At 38.0% G+C, this 19436-nt stretch overlaps 1 protein-coding gene across 4 annotated transcripts in view; it reads right to left on the bottom strand.

Annotated features, from left to right (window-relative positions):
- Nucleotides 1-19436, bottom strand: part of LOC126354519 (TATA element modulatory factor) — a 136899-nt gene that overhangs the window by 78870 nt on the left and 38593 nt on the right. For 2 of the 4 annotated variants that reach the window (XM_050004240.1, XM_050004241.1), the window contains exons 5-8: nucleotides 17375-17634; nucleotides 11651-11749; nucleotides 9755-9912; nucleotides 9275-9354 (exon numbers count right to left, since the gene is read on the bottom strand). In XM_050004240.1, the coding sequence (XP_049860197.1) occupies nucleotides 9275-9354; nucleotides 9755-9912; nucleotides 11651-11749; nucleotides 17375-17634 (597 nt within the window). Of the gene's footprint in view, nucleotides 1-9274; nucleotides 9355-9754; nucleotides 9913-11650; nucleotides 11753-17374; nucleotides 17635-19436 lie in introns of all 4 variants that reach the window. The other 2 variants (XM_050004239.1, XM_050004238.1) reach the window with 1 other exon arrangement.

Below are 19436 nucleotides of genomic sequence, written 5' to 3'. Positions count from 1 at the left end.
TCTACAGTATTTATAGTTTTTATACCATAAATCCTACTTATTTCTAACAATTTCCCATTTCACTTTAAACTTGTACAATTCCCAGTGAACTTATGTTATGCCATGACCATAAACAAAACACAACGCAAGACACTGTGTGTTTCGGGTACGGACCTTACTGTCAGTTGCTTTTGGAATTGCCAGCTCCTACATGGCTCTCTCTTGTGTCAGTGAAACACACAAGCTCTTTGTTCAGGTTCTCGATCATACCTCTTCAAACATTGTATACAAAGAAGCTTTATAGTTCAAAACTAAATTACACACATACAAAGTCTCCAGTACAGCTATAAATAAATAACTGGGCAATGCTAGGTCTCTCAGTTAGTTCTACACTGAAGATTTGTGGATGTAATCATAAGCCTCTTTCGGAGTCTACAAGATCGCTGTTTATATAAATATAATAAAGACTACTATTCAAATTCCACTCCTTAAAGGTGGTGCCTGATTAACATGTTTACTTAATTGTAAGATGAGGCTTTTCCCCAAATTTGTCACTTGAAAAATACAGGGTTGTATTTTTCAAGGGACAAAATATATTATTATCAAAATATTAGTACATTTACAGATTAAAATTTGTCAACCGAAGTATCATAAAGATTTATTTTGAAGAAACCGGTAAGGTTCTGTATTGTCACAAAATTGCTGACACTAGCACTCGTACTTCTGCCACTAGTGCAATCACAGGCAATGTCTAATTTGACTATGGATTGTTTTCATTGACTATTATTTAATATACTGAATTCTTTCTTTTACAAGAGTTTGCTTTCAACATAGATTGGCCACTGTTGCGCCTGAGAAAACTGATCCATACTATGCTTCAGGTACAACGTAGACCAAACCAACAACAGGCCAGAATGATGATGGCAACAGCATGGCATTGCATATTCCGTGCAGCCCACATATGTTAAGCACGAGTTCCACAATGGTGCATCAAGGGAGTTAGAATCTGTTTTAACCTCTTTGCGCAGCACAGATGCTGTTCCTTTTTTAACAATGAATTATTGTTAATTGATTTTCTGGACTGAATGGAGAAAGTTGTCACAAAACTAATATTACTTGTTAATTATCTTAGTTGAGTAAAATTTAATTTTACCACTATTTTTCTTTAGCTATTTTCACAGCAGTGATCAAAAAAGATCATAACTAAAACCCCTTCTGAGTTAGCTGCCTTTCCATTTGTTGTGTGAACTGAACTGACCTTAAAATTAGACAAATAATCGATAATACTACACATTTCTGCAGGAGGCAATAGAAGTCTTGATAGTGGCCATTGGAATACTGAAGTGATTTTTGCAGTAATCCTGTTAATGCTCAGTGTGAAGTATGACAGGAATGAAAGTGGATGTGTCAGCTGTTGGTTCTATGCAGTCAATGAGAGAGCAACAGGCAAATGGCATGTTTGGAACAAAAGACAAAGGAAAATATTGCCACATTCTCACATCAGTACAGACAAAAATCCTCTATGAGTTTGGTGGGGGAAGGGAAGGGGAGGGGAGAGAGAGAGAGAGAGAGAGAGAGAGAGAGAGAGAGAGAGAGAGAGAGAGAGAATTGTGTTCTCATGTAACTCACTGCTATTTCAGCTGTGCAATGAGGTTCCACCCTAAACGATACCTCAGAAATCATGACGTACTCAACAGCCAAATATTTGCGACAACCAAGATTATATGAATTTCATTGCTGCATGTGGGAATACACTGCCTCTTTTCTCACCTCTCACTGATTAGGTGAAACTATTATCTCAGATACTAATAGTAATACCACAGGTGGCTGTCTCAAACAGTAAGCAAAGAAGGAACTGAAAATTAAAATTAATGCAAATAATTTCTTTTTGTTTATTTTATTTCCCCTTGTATTGTCAAAATGTAGAAAATCAATAAATGGCATAAGTTCAGAATTTGTAAAATGTTAACTTTTTGTGGCAGATAATGAACACCATGAAAGTGTTAACAATTTTGATTAGTCTGAACAATTAAAAACAAAATTTTCTCAAAGAGCCTCTTTTTTTAAAAAAGTGTCATGTTATATTCACAGTTGTCTATTTTGTAAATCCTCGTCACCAGTTTTGTAAAGGCCTCATCGCCACTGCTGTGAAAGCCAAGTTGCCATTGTTGTTACAGTAGGCCGAGTTTGTGAGTTCGTGAAATGGCTTCTGGTGCAGTACACCAGTAAGGCAATTTCTCCCTGCCACCATTACACAGCTATGCCCCAGGGCCCGGAGACAGAACAGGAGAATGAAGATTCTACAACACTCATACAAATTAGTAACAAAGTCACACAAAAAGGTTTACTTATCTTTGTGACTTGTTGAGTAATGAAGTCTGCAACACTGCTTGTAATATAACACACCAAAAGGCCCTCAATGGTTAAGTGCAAATAATTGTGTGTAAACTTCACAGTACACAGCAAATGCAATTTACAACAACTGTCTGTTCACTTCTATGAGTTCACTAAATGACGTTTCCTGTCTAAGTCAGTCCTGGACGATAAGCTGCTCTTCTATCTTAAGGGTAGGCTTCTGTCCACTGTCATCCGGTCATTGGTCGGTTGTACTCGGCTTGCAACTGGCCGAGGCAAAGTTGGTATCATCTTCAGCTCCGCCCATGGTGCTGGTGGAACTCGCATAAGTGACAAGTCTCTATGGCACTGGCACCAGCATCTTTGTGCCTGCGGTGCTTTTGCCCTGGCTGTGTCTTCTTCGGACGACACAGCCTTCTTTTTGCTTAGGTAAATACTGTAATTAATATTTATGGATGGCATATCAATCAAGCCATCACAGGGTACCCTCATGTTATTAGTGCTGCTTTCCGGCAAAAGATATTAGTTGTGGCATTGTGGTGAAGGCAAACAAAAACAAAGTATGGCTGCCAAAGCTAATCTCCGAATTCTTCTGCCGACTGAGAATATCACATTTTATTGCAGGTCTGTGCAGTTTATTCAGAGGATAGATCTTGTTCTTATTAATAACATTATCAGTCAGCTCAACTTCAATTGATTCCATTAGAACACAATCCGGACACGAGAAGTGGCAGCGACAACATGTTTCTCATCGTACTTCATTTCGTGTTACTTAGTTAAGAAGTGCTCCACCACAGCGGATCTTTTTTTTTTTTTTATCGTAATTTTGTGCAGCAGCAATGTTCTACACACCTGTCCCCAATAGCATGAATAGTTCGATTAATATGTGCCTTACAGCAGTGCATGGAATCCTATGGACACTGGGTTCCCTTAGCTGCAATTCATCTTCAACTCCTAAACGATTTTTTTCCAAATTATATTCCAAAAAGTATTTGTTCTTATAAACAAAAAAGGTCCTACAATGAACAAAATTATGTATAAACATATAAAGACAGCTTTTAAGGCTCAAAATAGTGAGTTACTAAATTCTGAAGATTGCCGGTAATAAAATCCCAAGTATACTCATGCACTGGACTTTGACTAAAATATCCAGAAACTTTTTAGTTTCTGTGTAGCTTTGAAAGTCAACCATGTGTTTCACAACAGTTTCCTATGAATATAAATCTTGGAGGAACTGGCTGGAGCACAGTGGATGTATTTATCTATTAACACTGGTGAGCACTTGTCACTCAACTGGCAAACTGTCATCCCTTCAGTCTCTAATGAAGTAACATCACATTTTTCTTCATTTTCTGAGCTGCCAAATTCAATGTGAAACTCAGGAGCACTATATCTATCCTTTACTGAAAGCATTCACTTTGTTAAGTATCCAAAGCTGCAGATGGTAAAGATGACATCTAGTGGAAACCACCTCAACAAAAACATGACAGCCAGGTTACAAATGTAGTACCAGATGCTCTCTAGTGGCTGAACACTTAACTAGCAGAGCTGAAGTGGATATAAGTGGGTTTTACTATTTCAAAGGGCTGTTTATAAGTTGCTCGCTTACACTCATGATTTTAAGTTTCTGTTAAAATAATAAAAATAAGATAACTTGGGGTTTTAAGCTAAGGGATTAACAGAACCCAAAAGGGCACTAACTTTGGCTCGTGGACAAAACACAGTTTTTGTGTTACAATTTCTTTAATTTTTCCATATTTTAGCAAAAACTTTCCCAGCATATGGTAAGAGAGCAACTGATGTAAATTCATCTTGCTGTACTTCCAGTAATGGTCTGAACTCTAGGCCTGATAGATCTGCTTCTTAGAGAATCAGTTCCACTTAAATACAGGCTGTAGGTGTTCAGTGTCCTACAGTAAGCTTTCCACACCAGATAATGCGGAAGATACACTTGGTATCATGATCACATGTGCCACAGAGTATTGGTAAGGAGGATGACCGCCAACTGCATGCAGATACCGGTAACTACATCTAGGTTTGCAGTAAATGTTATGCCCCAGAGTGCCATAATTCCACTTGTAGACAATAACATTGAAAAATGCAAGTTTTCAGTCAATCTCTACATACATGTTACAACTGTAACCTGTACACACCAACAGAGCAGCATGTTACCACAGTGGAAACCCAGTAATTCAAGTTAATTGGGTCTGAGACTACCTCCAATTACAAAAAAACTTGGCTAATATGGAAATATCATAAAATCCACAGGTAAATAATGATTAAATGTTTAATGAGTGCACTACTAAATAAAAAATGGTGTAGTACAAACCTGTGTTATATGTACATACATTGGCACACATTTTCAAGTTGCAAAAATATAAGTTACATTTAAAAACAATAGTCCTTAGTCTTTCATTTTAAAAAAGAACCTCATTTTTTAAATGCAAATGTTGCATCATCTTCTAAAAGCATGGTGTCAATTGGAGTAGCTTCTGCTAGCCGCTTGATGTAATGCAATGCAGATAGCACTGTAAAATCCTTTGCGTAAGTGATCACTGGTACAATTCTTCAGGCAATTTCTCATCGTCACTGTCTTCTGTGGATTCAGTAAGCATTTCAACAATTGCAAGATTGGTCACTTCAAACAGTTCATTACATTCTTAAACACCACTCACTTTCACATTTTCACATTCAGCAAGTTTTTTCATCAGTTTTACCAAGGCTAGGTCATCTTTGTTGTACTCTAGATATCCGTTTCATTCCATAAAATCTGGTTCCAAGACTTTTTTAGTGTCTTTTCCTTTATTTCAGACCACATCTTCTGTCACAGTTTTTCTTTTTTAGAAATTTTTTGATGGTTCCTTTATCTTCTATCATTTGTAGAGGCGTCTAAAGCAAACAATGACAATTTTGTCGATGTTGTCTTCGCTTAGAGCAGCTGAAGGTCGACCGGAACGGGGCTGATCTTCAACCACCATTTCTCCCTTTTTAAACCGAGAAAACCATTCGTACACTTGCGTTTTACTAAGAGCGTGGTCTTTGTAGGCTGTCTGAATCATTGCAACAGTTTCTGCTGTGTTCTTGCCGAGCAAGAAACGAAACTTAACTGCTGCACGTTGTTCATAAGAACTAGCCATTTCCTCGTGTCATGTCTGCACCCTGGAGTGTACACACCATGCAAGAGCAATGACTGACTTTTATTGTTAGGAGCTTGCAGCAGAGAAGGAGGGGGGAGGGATGTGTTTGTTTTTAGTAAGGAAGATTGAGCTGTGTTGGCTCATTCCATGTTTTTACATTCTTGCCTACTGACGCATTCTGCCTCTGTCCACTCACCATGTCACACCTTACTGGTCCCTTAGTACAGTTTTTGGTTGCAGTTCCTTGGGCAGCTTGTTGATTACATTGGTGGTCAGTCAGTCATAGCCAGGGCAAGAGAGAGACAGTGGCACATGTGACAACCTGCGGGTTGTGCATGGAGGTTATGGGCGCAGATTGTCTAAGGTGCCGGTTGTCACAAAAGTCGTGTTGGACAGCAATACTTGTGCCTAATATTGATGCAGTAGATTTCCCTGCATTAAGAAAGCATAGTTGCTTATATGGGTGTTGGACTGCTGTTCATTTTCTAATGCTGTTTGTGCTTCCCTTGTGAGCAAGGTACTTATTATCGATTGCTGCATGCGCTCCCATGTTGAAGATGCTCCCACTAAACTGGATTGCCATCACACTGTTTCAAGAAATGAATTTATCTTTTCATGCCCCTGTTTGAGATAATTTGAGTGCCACATTTGTGTGTTTTAAAATTACCTTTAATTACAATTAGTTCAATGCCTGCTTATTTGTCAGTTGCATCTGAAACTAAATGTCATATGTTCTAGGCCCCTATATGTGTTAGTGACCACTTAGGTCAAAATTCACTCTGATTTGTATTGGAAGTTGTTGCTTCCCTGACTGATGCAGTGGCTGTAAAATTTCCTACAGCTGTGGTAAGCAAATGCTAGCGGCTCAATCTTGGCTCTTTGCACAATTGGGTTCCATTACTCTGGCGAGATTTACCCTTTCAGGAAAATTAATATTTATTGTTTCAAATATGATTAAGATTGTAGATGTTTCAGTGTAGTGCCCAGGACTTGCCTGTTACCTTCTAAGCTACTTTCAACAGTTGATGTGACTGAGAATTGTGTGTAATTCACATTAAATTATTATCTTTTATTGTAAGATTAACTGGTTAATCATTAATAATTCTTTTGTAAAATTCTGGTTGATACACGTACGGTTTGGTTGGGGCTACACTCATGCTGAGCTTTCTGGGTATTTTCATATTTTCCAGGGTTATTATGCATGATTTTTTGTTTGTTTTGTCTCTGCCTTCCAAGCTGTTCATAGCATTTGGAGGCACTGCTCCAGGGTCTTATTAGTTACTTGCCACTTCAATGGGCATAGCCTGACAACGTCAGCCGTGTACATGTGCATGGGCTGCGCACCGCATCCTGTCTCACTGTACCTCTGAGACATTATGGCCTCCGGGTTTGCTACGGCAACCTTTATAAGTTGAGTTACTATCTCGTAGAAATCATATGTTATTTAAACCAGTAGTGCCCATTATTTTCCATCTTATTCGGAATTGGCCTGCTCCACCTGTCCCTTCTGTGGTTTCCCTGTCTGAAGTTTGGCTTTTTCACTGTAACAGTCTTATCACTCGTGTAATACTCAGTTGTGAAATGGTATTTTATTATTTTTCCATGCCAGTATATTGAATATGACAAAGAGCCTTCCCTGATTGATTAAATATGTTTTCAAAATTACGTGATTCACTTTGGCTAGGGTTAAGAGAAATTTATCTTTTTTATTATTTATATTGAACCTATTGTGTGTTGTTTACCTGTAAATGTGAAATGAAGAATTTCCATTTTTAATGTATTTGAACAATGTTCTATATTTATGGTGGTAAGATGGAATAAAAGAATTCAGTGGGAATGTATTTTGGTCAGGCAGCTGATTTATAAGATTTATCTGTGCAATAAAATGTTTTTGAACTTTTGCAAATAACAAATTACTTGTGATATGTGGCCTGCACCTTTCCAGGGCAGTTTAGTTGTTCCTTCATCCTGAAGCGTCCTCTGATATTTCAGGGATTGTGAGTATTCGTTGCAATTAGAAGCAGTGAGTAAGGGAACTGTGTGCAAACACTATCTCTAGATACTATTCATAACCCCATCTATATACTCTGCCAAATAGGTAAGTGCACCTAAATGAGTAACAATTGGATATAATAGCATCACTTCCTTGTGAATTACGGGCGAACCATACTCTCTCGGCAGAATGGCAGCACTGGGCTGCAATTTTCTAATATTATCTGTAAGCAATGAGATCTTTTTCAGGACTCAAAATATCTTCTATTTTATCATTTCTATTACTGGCATAGTCCAACTAATAAAGGGGACCATGGCATTCCTTTTGTCTGTGAGTAAAGCTACTAAATCTTTATTTTTTCTGATAGAATGAATAGCTGCCCCATCAGCAGAAAATATATCATTCTTTGGTGGCCTAGTGCAGCATATAACACACACCTTTCCTGATTTTTTATGCTTCATCCTATGGGAGACAGATCACTGTATAGTGCTATGGTTAAAGTCCAGAGAACAACTTCAGGCGACTGAATAACATCACTTTCCTATAGGTTAAACGATTTAAGCAGTTGGGTTGGTTGGTTGGTTTGGGGGAAGAGACCAAACAGCGAGGTCATTGGTCTCTTCGGATTAGAGAAGGATGGAGAAGGAAGTCGGCCATGCCCTTTCAAAGGAACCATCCCGGCATTTGCCTGGAGTGATTTAGGGAAATCACGGAAAACCTAAATCAGGATGGCCGGACGCGGGATTGAACCATCGTCCTCCCGAATGCGAGTCCAGTGTGCTAGCCACTAAGCAGTTGGGCCAGGAAAGCTGTGAGGGGACATGAATTTTAGGTGTTCCACATTTAATTGGCGTTCAGAGAGGCATCTCATGGCAATGATGGAAGCTGCAAGCTCTCGCGCCACCTGGCCCAACCCGACTCAGTGTATTTATTAGTAAAAACTGTGTCAAAACCTGTAGTCATTCAGAAGGTTAGCCTTCAAATACAGATGAAAAACATAGTGGGAGGCTTTATGACATGTACAGAAGAAGAAAATATGCATGTATGTGTAGATTCTCGTAACAATAGTTTTGTAGAGCTCAGTGGCATAGTGCAAGTTTTTCAATTAAATGCCACTTCACACCTATATTGGTCAACACTCACCTGATCCATGAAGACGTGCAGCCAGCACAAAATGTACAAACCCCAGAATTGAAAATAGATCATACAACTGTGATGATGGTGTCTTAGCACGAATGGAGAACCATCATCACTGCAGACAGTGGAGAAGATAAAATGAGCACTCTCAATAGTGCAGCAATAATCCACTGTGAATTATGTCATTCACCACTAAATGCGAATGGTGTTGTTTTCATAGCAGTGGTTCACTTTGAATTCTTATCAGTTCAGCCAATATGAATGACATTTATAAATTATATACAATAAACCTTACTCAAAAAATCAGTCTACTTATCAGTAAAAACATAAAAATCATTACAGTAGTTCCTGAGATTACTCTGTACATATCAACAGCAACATATAGAAGACTTCAGTTTATGTATATAGAGATTATATCCACTTATGATATTACTTTGTGAGAGAAATGCATGGTATCTTTGAGCTAAATTAGCTTTAATGTGAGTGTACTTCTCACTTCCTGACTTTTTATTTACGTTAATGCCATCTAGTATTGAACAAGTTTGGAAATTTCTTCGAAGTATTATGAAAATTTTTGGTACAATCTTAATGTAAACAGGAAATCAGCACAAACTGAAACATATTAATATAACCCTTATAATGTACTACAAATTGATATGTACATATAACACACCTTTAACAGTTTCTCCACCTCCTGGCAGTGACTGTCATCGGATCCTCCACTAGAAGTCTCAGAAAGTTCCCGCTGGTGGCCTGTTTATCATTAAAAGTGTTATCTTTTTTGCACACAAGAGCAATATATACGATGGTCTTAAGGAAAGGAAACAAAAGCTAAGTCAGAGCACTAACACTACAAACAAAGGCTTTTTAGCAAGCGTTCAAAAGCTTTTGTAGTCATCTTGGTAAGATTTGTGGAATTTATCACACTTATTATCTGGAATAATTTACATTAATTGCAACAGCTGAAAACAATGCTCATACAACAAAAACTGATGACTTCAATAAAATAATACCTTACATATAGAAATCTCTGTCTGTTTGTCACACACGCGCGCCCACACACACACAACACACACAACACACACACACACACAGATAACACCTTAGGGTAGACCTGGAGTATGTACTACAGATGATTAATAATACTGCTCACCTTTTGTTTTTGGAATGACTGAAAACTTGCTTTCTGAACCATGTGAACTCGAACATTCATGTTCAGCAACTGCTAGGGCTAGTTTTCCTCTTGTGGCTCGCTGTAACAATTTTGCTGGACTATGACGGGAGTGTGTGCTGCTGCTGTCTCCATTTGGACTATGTAACAAATAAGAGTACTGTCAGCATAAACTTGATTACTCACTTGTGGATGATATTGCAACACATCACAAAAAAGGACAAAAGTTATTACCACACATGACATAAGTAATAATTTATCACACTGTTTATGGGATTTACTATTTGAAAAATACTTTATTAAGAGTTACATTTGGTAGAGGATGAGGGAGGCACAAATAAGTAATTTTTCTTTCTATTTTCATGAGCTGGATGCCAAATATTAACACTGTCGTCCAAATGTAACCACTTACCAGCTACACAGTGACAACCCTATAATAGCAAAATCTACAGTTAATCTAAATCATCCCATGACACACTGGCTCAGAACAGACTGCATAACTAATTTTAAAACATGTGGTAGCAGGAGGTTACAATGAGAATAAAGTGGGACATGATTCACAAAAGATTTACATTAGAAAAAGTTTATGACCCTCTATAATACCGTGTACCTACACAATGTGCTTCTGTACACAATCATACCTTATTTATCAGATTATAAAATGACATTGAATATAAATTCCCTATTCTGAAGAGGCTTCTTGAGAACATTCTTATTGTATGCAAATTCTAATGAATTAATTGATTTATGACATCTTAATATTCACCAAACAGTTAGCACTACTTATCGTAAACTTATTTCAGTTATTGGTTGCCTAAATTATGACGATAGTGGAAAAAAAAAGGTAACATTAACCGAACCTTCCATCAGTGCTTGAGAGAACTTGACAATAATAACAAAGAGGAAACACTTATCTGACATTCTACAATTGTAATTAATGTCATCACAAACATGTTTCTGACTCATTAGGCCATCATCAAGTGCCAATTGAATGTCGCAATTACAGATGTAATAACAGGCTACTTACTGAGCTACTAGTGATACAAATAAAGATTGTTTGAAAAGATAAGTATACAAGTATACATTTTCATATTTTAAGGAAATTGTTATATTTTAAAAACGGATAATACCATTGATTTTTACTATTGCAATCTAACATTTTCATAAATGAAGCATATTTAATGAGGGAGTATTGTGTTTAGGCTTCCAAAAACTAACTGTGTTGCCTATGTATCGACCACGTATTTCCAGTAGTGTCATCTTTGTTTTTCTTAACAGTCTGTAAAGTCTCACAATGTACATCATGTGGATGGTTTTCAGCTAAAAGAGATTCCACAGATATCAAATATGCCTTTTGGATTCACTACAGACTTCTTAAGCAAGCTCACTCACTATAGGTCTTTACTTTGTTTATAAATAAGATATATTCTCTGAATACAATGGAAAATCCAGGATGGAACGTAAGAATATTAGAGAAGGAAAGTTACTACTCACCATATATAGCAGATATGCTCAGTTGAGATAGGCACAACAAAAGATTCACACAATTGTGGCTTTCGGCCATTAAGGCCTTTGTCAGCGACAGACATAAGTACACACACACTCATGCAAATGCAACTTGCATACACGTCTGCAGTCTCTGACAACTGAAACCATAGTGTGTGTGTGTGTGTGTGTGTGTGTGTGTGTGTGTGTGAGTATGTGTATGTGTGTTTGTGTGTGTGTGTGTGTGTGTGTGTATTGCTGACAAAGAGCTTAATGGCCAAAAGCTTTCTGTTGTGCCTATCGCGACTCAGCATCTCTGCTGTATGGTGAGTAGCAACTTTTCTTCTCTAATTTTGATATATTATGTAAATACTTTTGATAAAGTTTACTCACCTAGAAATAATTTCTATATCAGATGAAGTTGTGGTTTCAAGTTCATCTCCAGATGTATGGCCACTTGTCTGCTCTGACTCTACCTTCACAAGATCAGATCTGCTGAAAATGATGATATGAATTATATTTTATAAAGATGCAAAGGTCATTAGCTATGAGCCAAGATCCAAAGTAATACAGTGTAACAGAGTGATGTACTCAACTTTGAAATGAGGGTTAAGAGGTCTTAAACTCAAACACTGCAGTCAGATCAGTTCAGGAAAATAAAATCAAACTATTAAAATGTTCATGAAGCAAATATTTATCATGCCACAGATTGATACATGAGCTTACTAAATTTCCAGTCCTTATTTTACAAACTCACATTCCACATGACCTGCTCTATTCATGACTAAAACTATATACTGATGAGCCAAAACATAATGACCACCTGCTTAATTAGTCTATTGTTCTGCAGACTTGGTAACAATTCAGCAGCAGTGCTGTAGGGCGTGGACTGTACAAGTCCTTGGTATGTTTCCTGAGGTGTCATCCAATTCCCATAAATTATGGGCCAGTGGTAGTGTACTAGATACATTCCATCTGGTGCCTGGTAGTGTACCAGATACATTCCATCTGGTGCTTCATAGTTCACCAGATACATACATACATTACATTACATTACATACATACAGATGACAATGATGATGATGACTTCTAAGGTTTGTTTACAATATTCTCCAAAAAACACACATATATCAGTTTTTTTTACATTTTTACACAATAATCAAATTTAAATTCTATCACTGTGCTTCCTAGTGCATTACTTTAGTCTCATTGTGAGCAGAATATGTCACAGCCAACATCACGCAAAGTTCATACTTCAACAGTCTCTGATATGCACAGTAGCTTGCTGTATGCCAGTCTTTCCACAGTACAGTATGCAACCCTTTCATATTTTGTCACAAGTGGTTCAACGTTTGGCTTGATGCATCAAGATCATCAATAGAAGAGGAAGTTACACATTGTAACACAGAAATAGCAAGGTAAATATAAAACATATAGTACAATAAACACACACAATATACTTGCAATATATATAATGACATTAATTTAATGATTTTTAATATCTTTGTGGATTGATCATCATGTGCAGTGTTTGCTAAGTGTCCAGACACACTTAAGATCGTTCCAAGGTTAGTGTTTCTGAAATTAACTGTTTATTTGACATCACTGTTAAGAGTGTCTTTTCTCATAATCCATATTCATTCCATGCTTTCCATACAACGTTTTTTTTCCCCTTCATTGCTCCTTTTTTCGCAGAGTGATACAATTTCTGCGACTACTTTTTTTTTTTTTCAACGTTGTACTAGGCAGGTGAGTTGTCATCGCGTTACTGAGAACATTTCACCCTCCAATTCCCACACTACTTTTCACATCCATAGTATTCACTCGTTTATATTTACTTTTGCAACTTGCCATACCCCTGCACATGTTTCACTGTACACTACATTGAACTTCAATGTTCAAATTTATCACAGTTTATGGTATCATAAAACATTCCCATCATTATTTATACAATTTTGTTAATTGTTTTTTATCATTCTAAACATTCTACTATGTATTTGTTTATGCAGAAATTCTATGTTTCTTTTATGTCACCATATAATTTCTCCTTTTTTTTTAATTACTAGTGAAGCCTGAAAGGAAAGATTAGGCACAGCAAAAGCCACACACCCAACACGGGAGCTCATGCACATATCTGTGAATCAAATACTACAGTTTAAGTAAAATTACTCTAAATTGGGATACAAGATACAATACTTGATGTATCTGTGGACCCTAATCTGTTTTCCAATTTTGTGTAATGATTTTGTACTTCTACATCACTTGTCTGCTTCCTTTGACATTTTACATTATATTCTGAAAGTATGTGGTTTCATTCTGTGTTTCGAAACGTAGTTCATTTATAGGTATGATTTCTGTTTGTGCTCAGTCTTCTGTCATAACTGTTACACTGTAAATTCCTGAGTGAGTGGCATAACCTTCATTATGCAGCATAATAAATTAAATAAATCGTTTAACATAAGGACATCATTTAAATCATAATAAAGTTTTCTTCTTCAGCGTCCCTTCTTTCTTTTTAGCTGCTGACCTGAAATAAAATATCTTAGACAATTTTGTATATTTGTTAGCTGTAGACACGGTGTTGTGCTTTACATTTGTGGTTTGTGATTCACTTACCTGCATGTCTCTTTAATGACTTTGTTTATGCTTTTATATGAAACTGATGTGAATCTCTATGATGATATAATCCAACTATTTTATTTGTTTAGGATTCTGTAAAAAATACAAACCAGCTTGTGGAATGCAAGCAGTTATGTATGGACTTTCACAAAGGCGTGCCCAGTTACTGTTACGTCGCTTCAATGGACAAGATTTTGGGTGAATATTCAAAAGTAGCTGCACACGTATTGTAAATTTCTGAGTTTGTTTTATAGTTTCGTCCAATTCATGTTTTCTGATGCTGGCATTATTTGCTAGAGTAATCAATACATCTCGTATCTTGTTGTCATAGGATTCCAGTTGTCCAGGAATCTTCCGAAGGGGATCACAAAAGTCTTTCCTTTCCTTTACATCTAACATAATTTCTTTAGGTATAGAGTCATATACTGGCAAATTATTGTAAACTCCCTCGAAAAGAGACAAATAGTTCACCCGCTTGAAATGATTTCCTGACATGTAAGATCACATAAAACAGTTTACTTTCCTGAAGACCCTTTCACATTGATTCGACTGAGGGCTAAATCCTGAGATAAGGACAATTTTGATGTCATTATTTTCCAAAATCTACCTCCACTTATAACTGTCTGAGAGGATGGCGACAGGTTGGCGAATGCTAGGTATATAATCTCTTCTTACCCGTTTAATGATTGTGTTGGCTATTGTGCATTTTATGGTATACAGTTTCGAATATTTTGAGAAAAGGTCATACAGAGTGAGTACATACTTGACACCGCCTCTGCCTCTAGGGTACTGTCCACCTATGTCTGTTGCTACAATTTCTTTAAGTTTAAAGAGAATAATCGGATTCTCAGGATTTGCCTTTTAACAAACAAATAGTACATGTTTTGAAAATTTTGTGAATTTTCCTACACACATTTGTGAAATAACAGAAGGTGTTTAGTTTCTGTATACATTTCTTTGTTCCATAGTGTCCCAAAGTAAAATATACATGCCAGATTAGATTTGGTTCTGATTCTTGTGGAATATAGAAGGCTTCAAGAGGCCTGCACAAGATAGACTAGTGTAGCGAGCAGCATCAAACCAGTATGAAGACCGCAAAAAAAATTGTATCACACACATTTGGGTTTGCAGAAATTTTTGTATATTTGCTAATATGTCGTAAGGGATTTGACATTTTTTAAGCCTTGGGTTAATGGCCAAAAAATTTAATGTATAGGCTATCCAATAAGTGTGCTTGATGCACCGCACGATACTGAAACAATTAGATAATTTACATTAGTCTGTTTAGACTTCTTCCATGTTCTAAATGGAATCAAACCATGGTAATGATGGAACTGATATTTAAATTTATAAGAATTTACCCACTGAGAAATGTGAATGCCAATGTGATGGTTAAGAAGCATTCTCACGATTATGTTGAGAATGTGATTAAGCCCAAATGCCTACAGACAGACAAAAGGCCACAACAAAAGGCATGGTAACAATTTCTTAGAGGCAAAAGAAATATGCCAAATTCAGATGTATAACTGTTGTCCAATTTCCAATCTGGTTGAGGCAATACAGTGTACAATAGGTCATCTACGTCATGCCTATTCTGGACAGTAATGTGAGATTTTACAAAGTGCTACTTGAATGGGAACAAGACAAAATTTTTAGTGGCTCTAGAAAGCAAATAGAAATTCAGTAAGTGTAAAATTGAAAGAAATGTTATGCCAGGCTGGTCAGGTCCATAACTTATCATGTGGTTGACTATTTTAATAAGAAATTATTTGAAATCAGTCAAGTTTTTGAAAAAGTGAATTATACATTACTACAAAGTTGATGCTCTGTATGAAAACTCAGAGAAGCTCTTTTGTCCACAAGACAAGGAAAATATTACACCATATCATCATAGTGAAGGCTACAATGTATTGGAAAAAGACTGGACAGACGAACCTGAAGATTGGACTATATTAAACAGAACATTACATTATTTTTCTTCAAGTGTCACAGAATGGCTTAGGTACTGTCAATCATAATTATTAAGTGACTGCTGTTCAGTGCCAGATACAGGAAAACCTCAAGGAGTGGGAGCTAAAGATATCTTGAGCTAACTTATGTATCAATAGTTTCCTGTACCTAACTCTTATTACGAGTTAGGAATGGAAACTATTGTTATGTTATTAGTAAAAATATTGTTATGAGTCTTGTAACAATATTTTTACTGGCAAATTACTATGAACTACTATTATTAATACTTCACAATCAACTGGTCACTCTCATTCTGGACTAATCTTCACACTCGCACTTGCTACAACTTGGACTTTTTACTTATTCATTCTTCAATCTTATTATTTCTGCTGAGTGTAAACTAGCTTCCTATTCGTTGAATACTCCGTATTTATAATGCTACATATTGAAGGTTCTCTGTACAAGAAAACAGTACAATATTCATGACTTTTCTTTAACAAATGCCAAATGGAATAACGTATCGAGATCACAAGCTACCTATGGGCCAGACAGAAGCGAATAAAATACGATAACGTGGACGTGCTTGCTACACAGGAAACTACAACTACTTGATAACTCAATTCAGTCAAGTCGACTGACAGAAGAAGTGAATGAACATCGTGTGGGCTGACTGGCGGGGGCGGCACGGGTGGCAATATGGGCGGCCCTACAAAGGTGAGAGAGGGGGGTGGCCGCCCTGTGCACCCCCCCTCCCCCCATTCATATCCACCACTGGTGCTATTGGTAATGTCAGCAATAGTGTAAGAATGTTTTGTGTGAGCTGTTGATATAAGCAGAAGGCACTTGAGCAGAAAAAGCAACCATTGAAACTGAACGTGAAGATGTGCTTACACAAATGTGAGAGTACAATTGTTCCAGCAATGTAAGAGCCACAGAATCAGAAATCCTATGTCTTGTGCACAGGCACAGTATAAACAATGCAGACGTATGGCTTTGAGGTTATGTGTTAATACATATGTGAATGGTCTGACTTGTGGTGGAATGTGGTGCCCATGCTGTTGCCAGTGTAAGCAGCTTGAAACACCTGTCTCAGCTGGGCATACAGCAGAATGTCACACATCAAAAACAGGCAGATTAACACTTCCTTCGGTCAGCCGCTCCCAACACTCCTAACTGTGGTCTTGAATACATCAACCTGTCATCATAATGGAGGTATATGACAGTAATGATCTACACCAACAAGTACATCCACCTCAACATCACCCCATTATCATTTTCATAATTTTAAAATCCTTCATTTCCTCATATCTTAGTTGAAATGTGAGTCTGGTTTGGCTATAGCATGTTTCCTTAATAATAACTGTATTTTACTCCTCTTCTTATAAATTTTCTAAGAAATAAAAAAGCCAGTATATGAATTTTCATTAAAAAACACTGAGTTACATCATGCATTCTAAACTCACACACTCACAAACTAAACATATCAGGTAATTGGTAAAATAAATATTGAAGACAGAATTAAACTAACAAAGATTTCAGGTGCCCTACCTTTCTGATGATATAGGGGACTGGTCACGAGTAACAAGTGATGTTCTGTTTTCCTCCTCACCCATAGCATCAGCTAGCATAGTTTTAACATAATAAGAACTGGATTGCTGTTGTGTTATGGGTGCTGATGGTGTGCTTTCCTCAATGCTGCTATCCATCAATGTGGCGTCACCGCTGCTATCTGTGCTCATAAGTGTTCGGCTGTCTGACAATGTGGATCCACTTGAGCCATCTTCAGCTGCCGAGGTAGCTTCTATCACCTGCAGATTATTCAATGTTTGTTATGGCACACTATATATTATAAAATACGCACATCAAAAAAAGTTTTGCATCACCTCAGTTCTGAGAGTTCTGGAACCTGTACAGAAAATTGGAACGGAGATCAATATAAACATCACTTTCACCCTTTTTATTACTTATGAAAACCACACACTGCATCTTGTACCACCATATAGCGAGATCTTCAGAGGTGGTGGTCCAGAAAGCTGTACACACTGGTACCTCTAATATCTAGCGGCACATCCTCTTGCACTGATGCATGCCTGTATTTTTTATGGCATACTATCCACAAGTTCATCAAGGCACTGTTGGTCCAGATTGTCCCACTCCTCAATGGCGATTCGGCGTACATCCCTCAGAGTAGTTGGTGGGTCACATAGTCCATAAACAGCCCTTTTCAAGTTGGCATGTAGTGAACAAGAGAACTTTCCCTTCAAGCCACCGTTCGAGAGTGCAAAAGGCTGGGGGTTAATTTTCTGACGCGGAGGCTCGAGCATAGTGCTCAGCAAAGTGCTCGGCAATCGCATTTGCGTTGGTAGACAACACGCCATTTATGTTAACATCGGGAACATCTGTTGGTGTATCTGGTACCCAAAAACACGTTTGATCTTTGCCCAGACTTAGGAAGGTGACATATGGCACCCAGTGGTCGAGACATATCTCCCCAACACTCCTGCTTCCGTTGTTTGATAAGTTGCCAAACATGGGCACAGAGCCGTTTAAAGGCTAAGAGGTGCTCCAGGGAACGGTGCTGCTTATGCCACTGTAGAGCTTGCCGACTCTCCTTAATTGCTTCAGTGACTTCCGTCAACCACCAAGGGACTGCCTTTCACTGGGTGCACCCTAAAGAGCTAGGGATCGTGTTTTCTGTCACAAAAGCGGTTGTTGTATTCACCTGCTCAACCATCACATCGATGTTACCAGGTGGAGGAGATTCAACAGTGACAGCAGAGGTGAAAGTTTCCCAGTCCGCCTTGTTTAAAGCCCATCTGGGCAGGTGTCTGTGGGCCTGATGCCGGGGCAGTGACAGGAAGATGGGGAAGTGGTCACTACCACACAGGTTGTCATGTGCTCTCCAGTGGGTAGATGGGAGAAATCCTGGGCTGCAGACTGATAAATCAAAGGCTAATTAATTACCATCAGCCACAATGAAATGTGTGGTGGCCCAGAATTTAAAAGGCAGAGGTCGGACCGAGGTCGTAAAGTTTCGACATCTCTGCCTCGGAGTGTTAGTATGGTGCCACCCCACAAGTGGTCATGGGCATTAAAATCTCCCAAAAGTAGGAAAGGTTTAGGGGGTTGATCAATAAGTGCAGTTAATACATTCAGGCATACTGTACCATCTGGAGAAAGATATATATTGCAGACAGTTAGTTCCTGTGCCGTCCTTATTCTGACAGGCACAGCATCAGAGGGGTTTGAAGGGGCACAGTTTCACTACAGACTGAGTTAAGGACATAAACGCAAACTCCACCTGACACTAGATTATAGTCGCTATGATTCCTGTAGTATCCCTTATAGCGGTGGAGGACAGGGGTGTCCATTGACAAGAACCAGGTTTGCTGAAGCGCAATGCAGAAAGCAGATGTAAAGCTAACAGTTGCCTTAGCTCAGCCAGGCGGTGGAAAAAATCCGCCGCAATTCCACTGGAAGATGACGTCATCGTGAGACTGGGAAGGCATGGAACATTCAATGATGCAGTTTACACCTCAGGGTCACCTGCTCCCACCAGCTTTTTGCCTGAGCAGTCTATATCCATTGTGTCTGAGGGTCCAGCGAGATC

The sequence above is a fragment of the Schistocerca gregaria genome, chromosome 3 (genome assembly GCF_023897955.1).
Source record: "Schistocerca gregaria isolate iqSchGreg1 chromosome 3, iqSchGreg1.2, whole genome shotgun sequence".
Classification (NCBI taxonomy): Eukaryota; Metazoa; Arthropoda; class Insecta; order Orthoptera; family Acrididae; genus Schistocerca; species Schistocerca gregaria.
The sequence above is the reverse complement of the archived record's forward strand: the minus strand, read 5'-3'. Positions and strand labels throughout refer to the sequence as shown.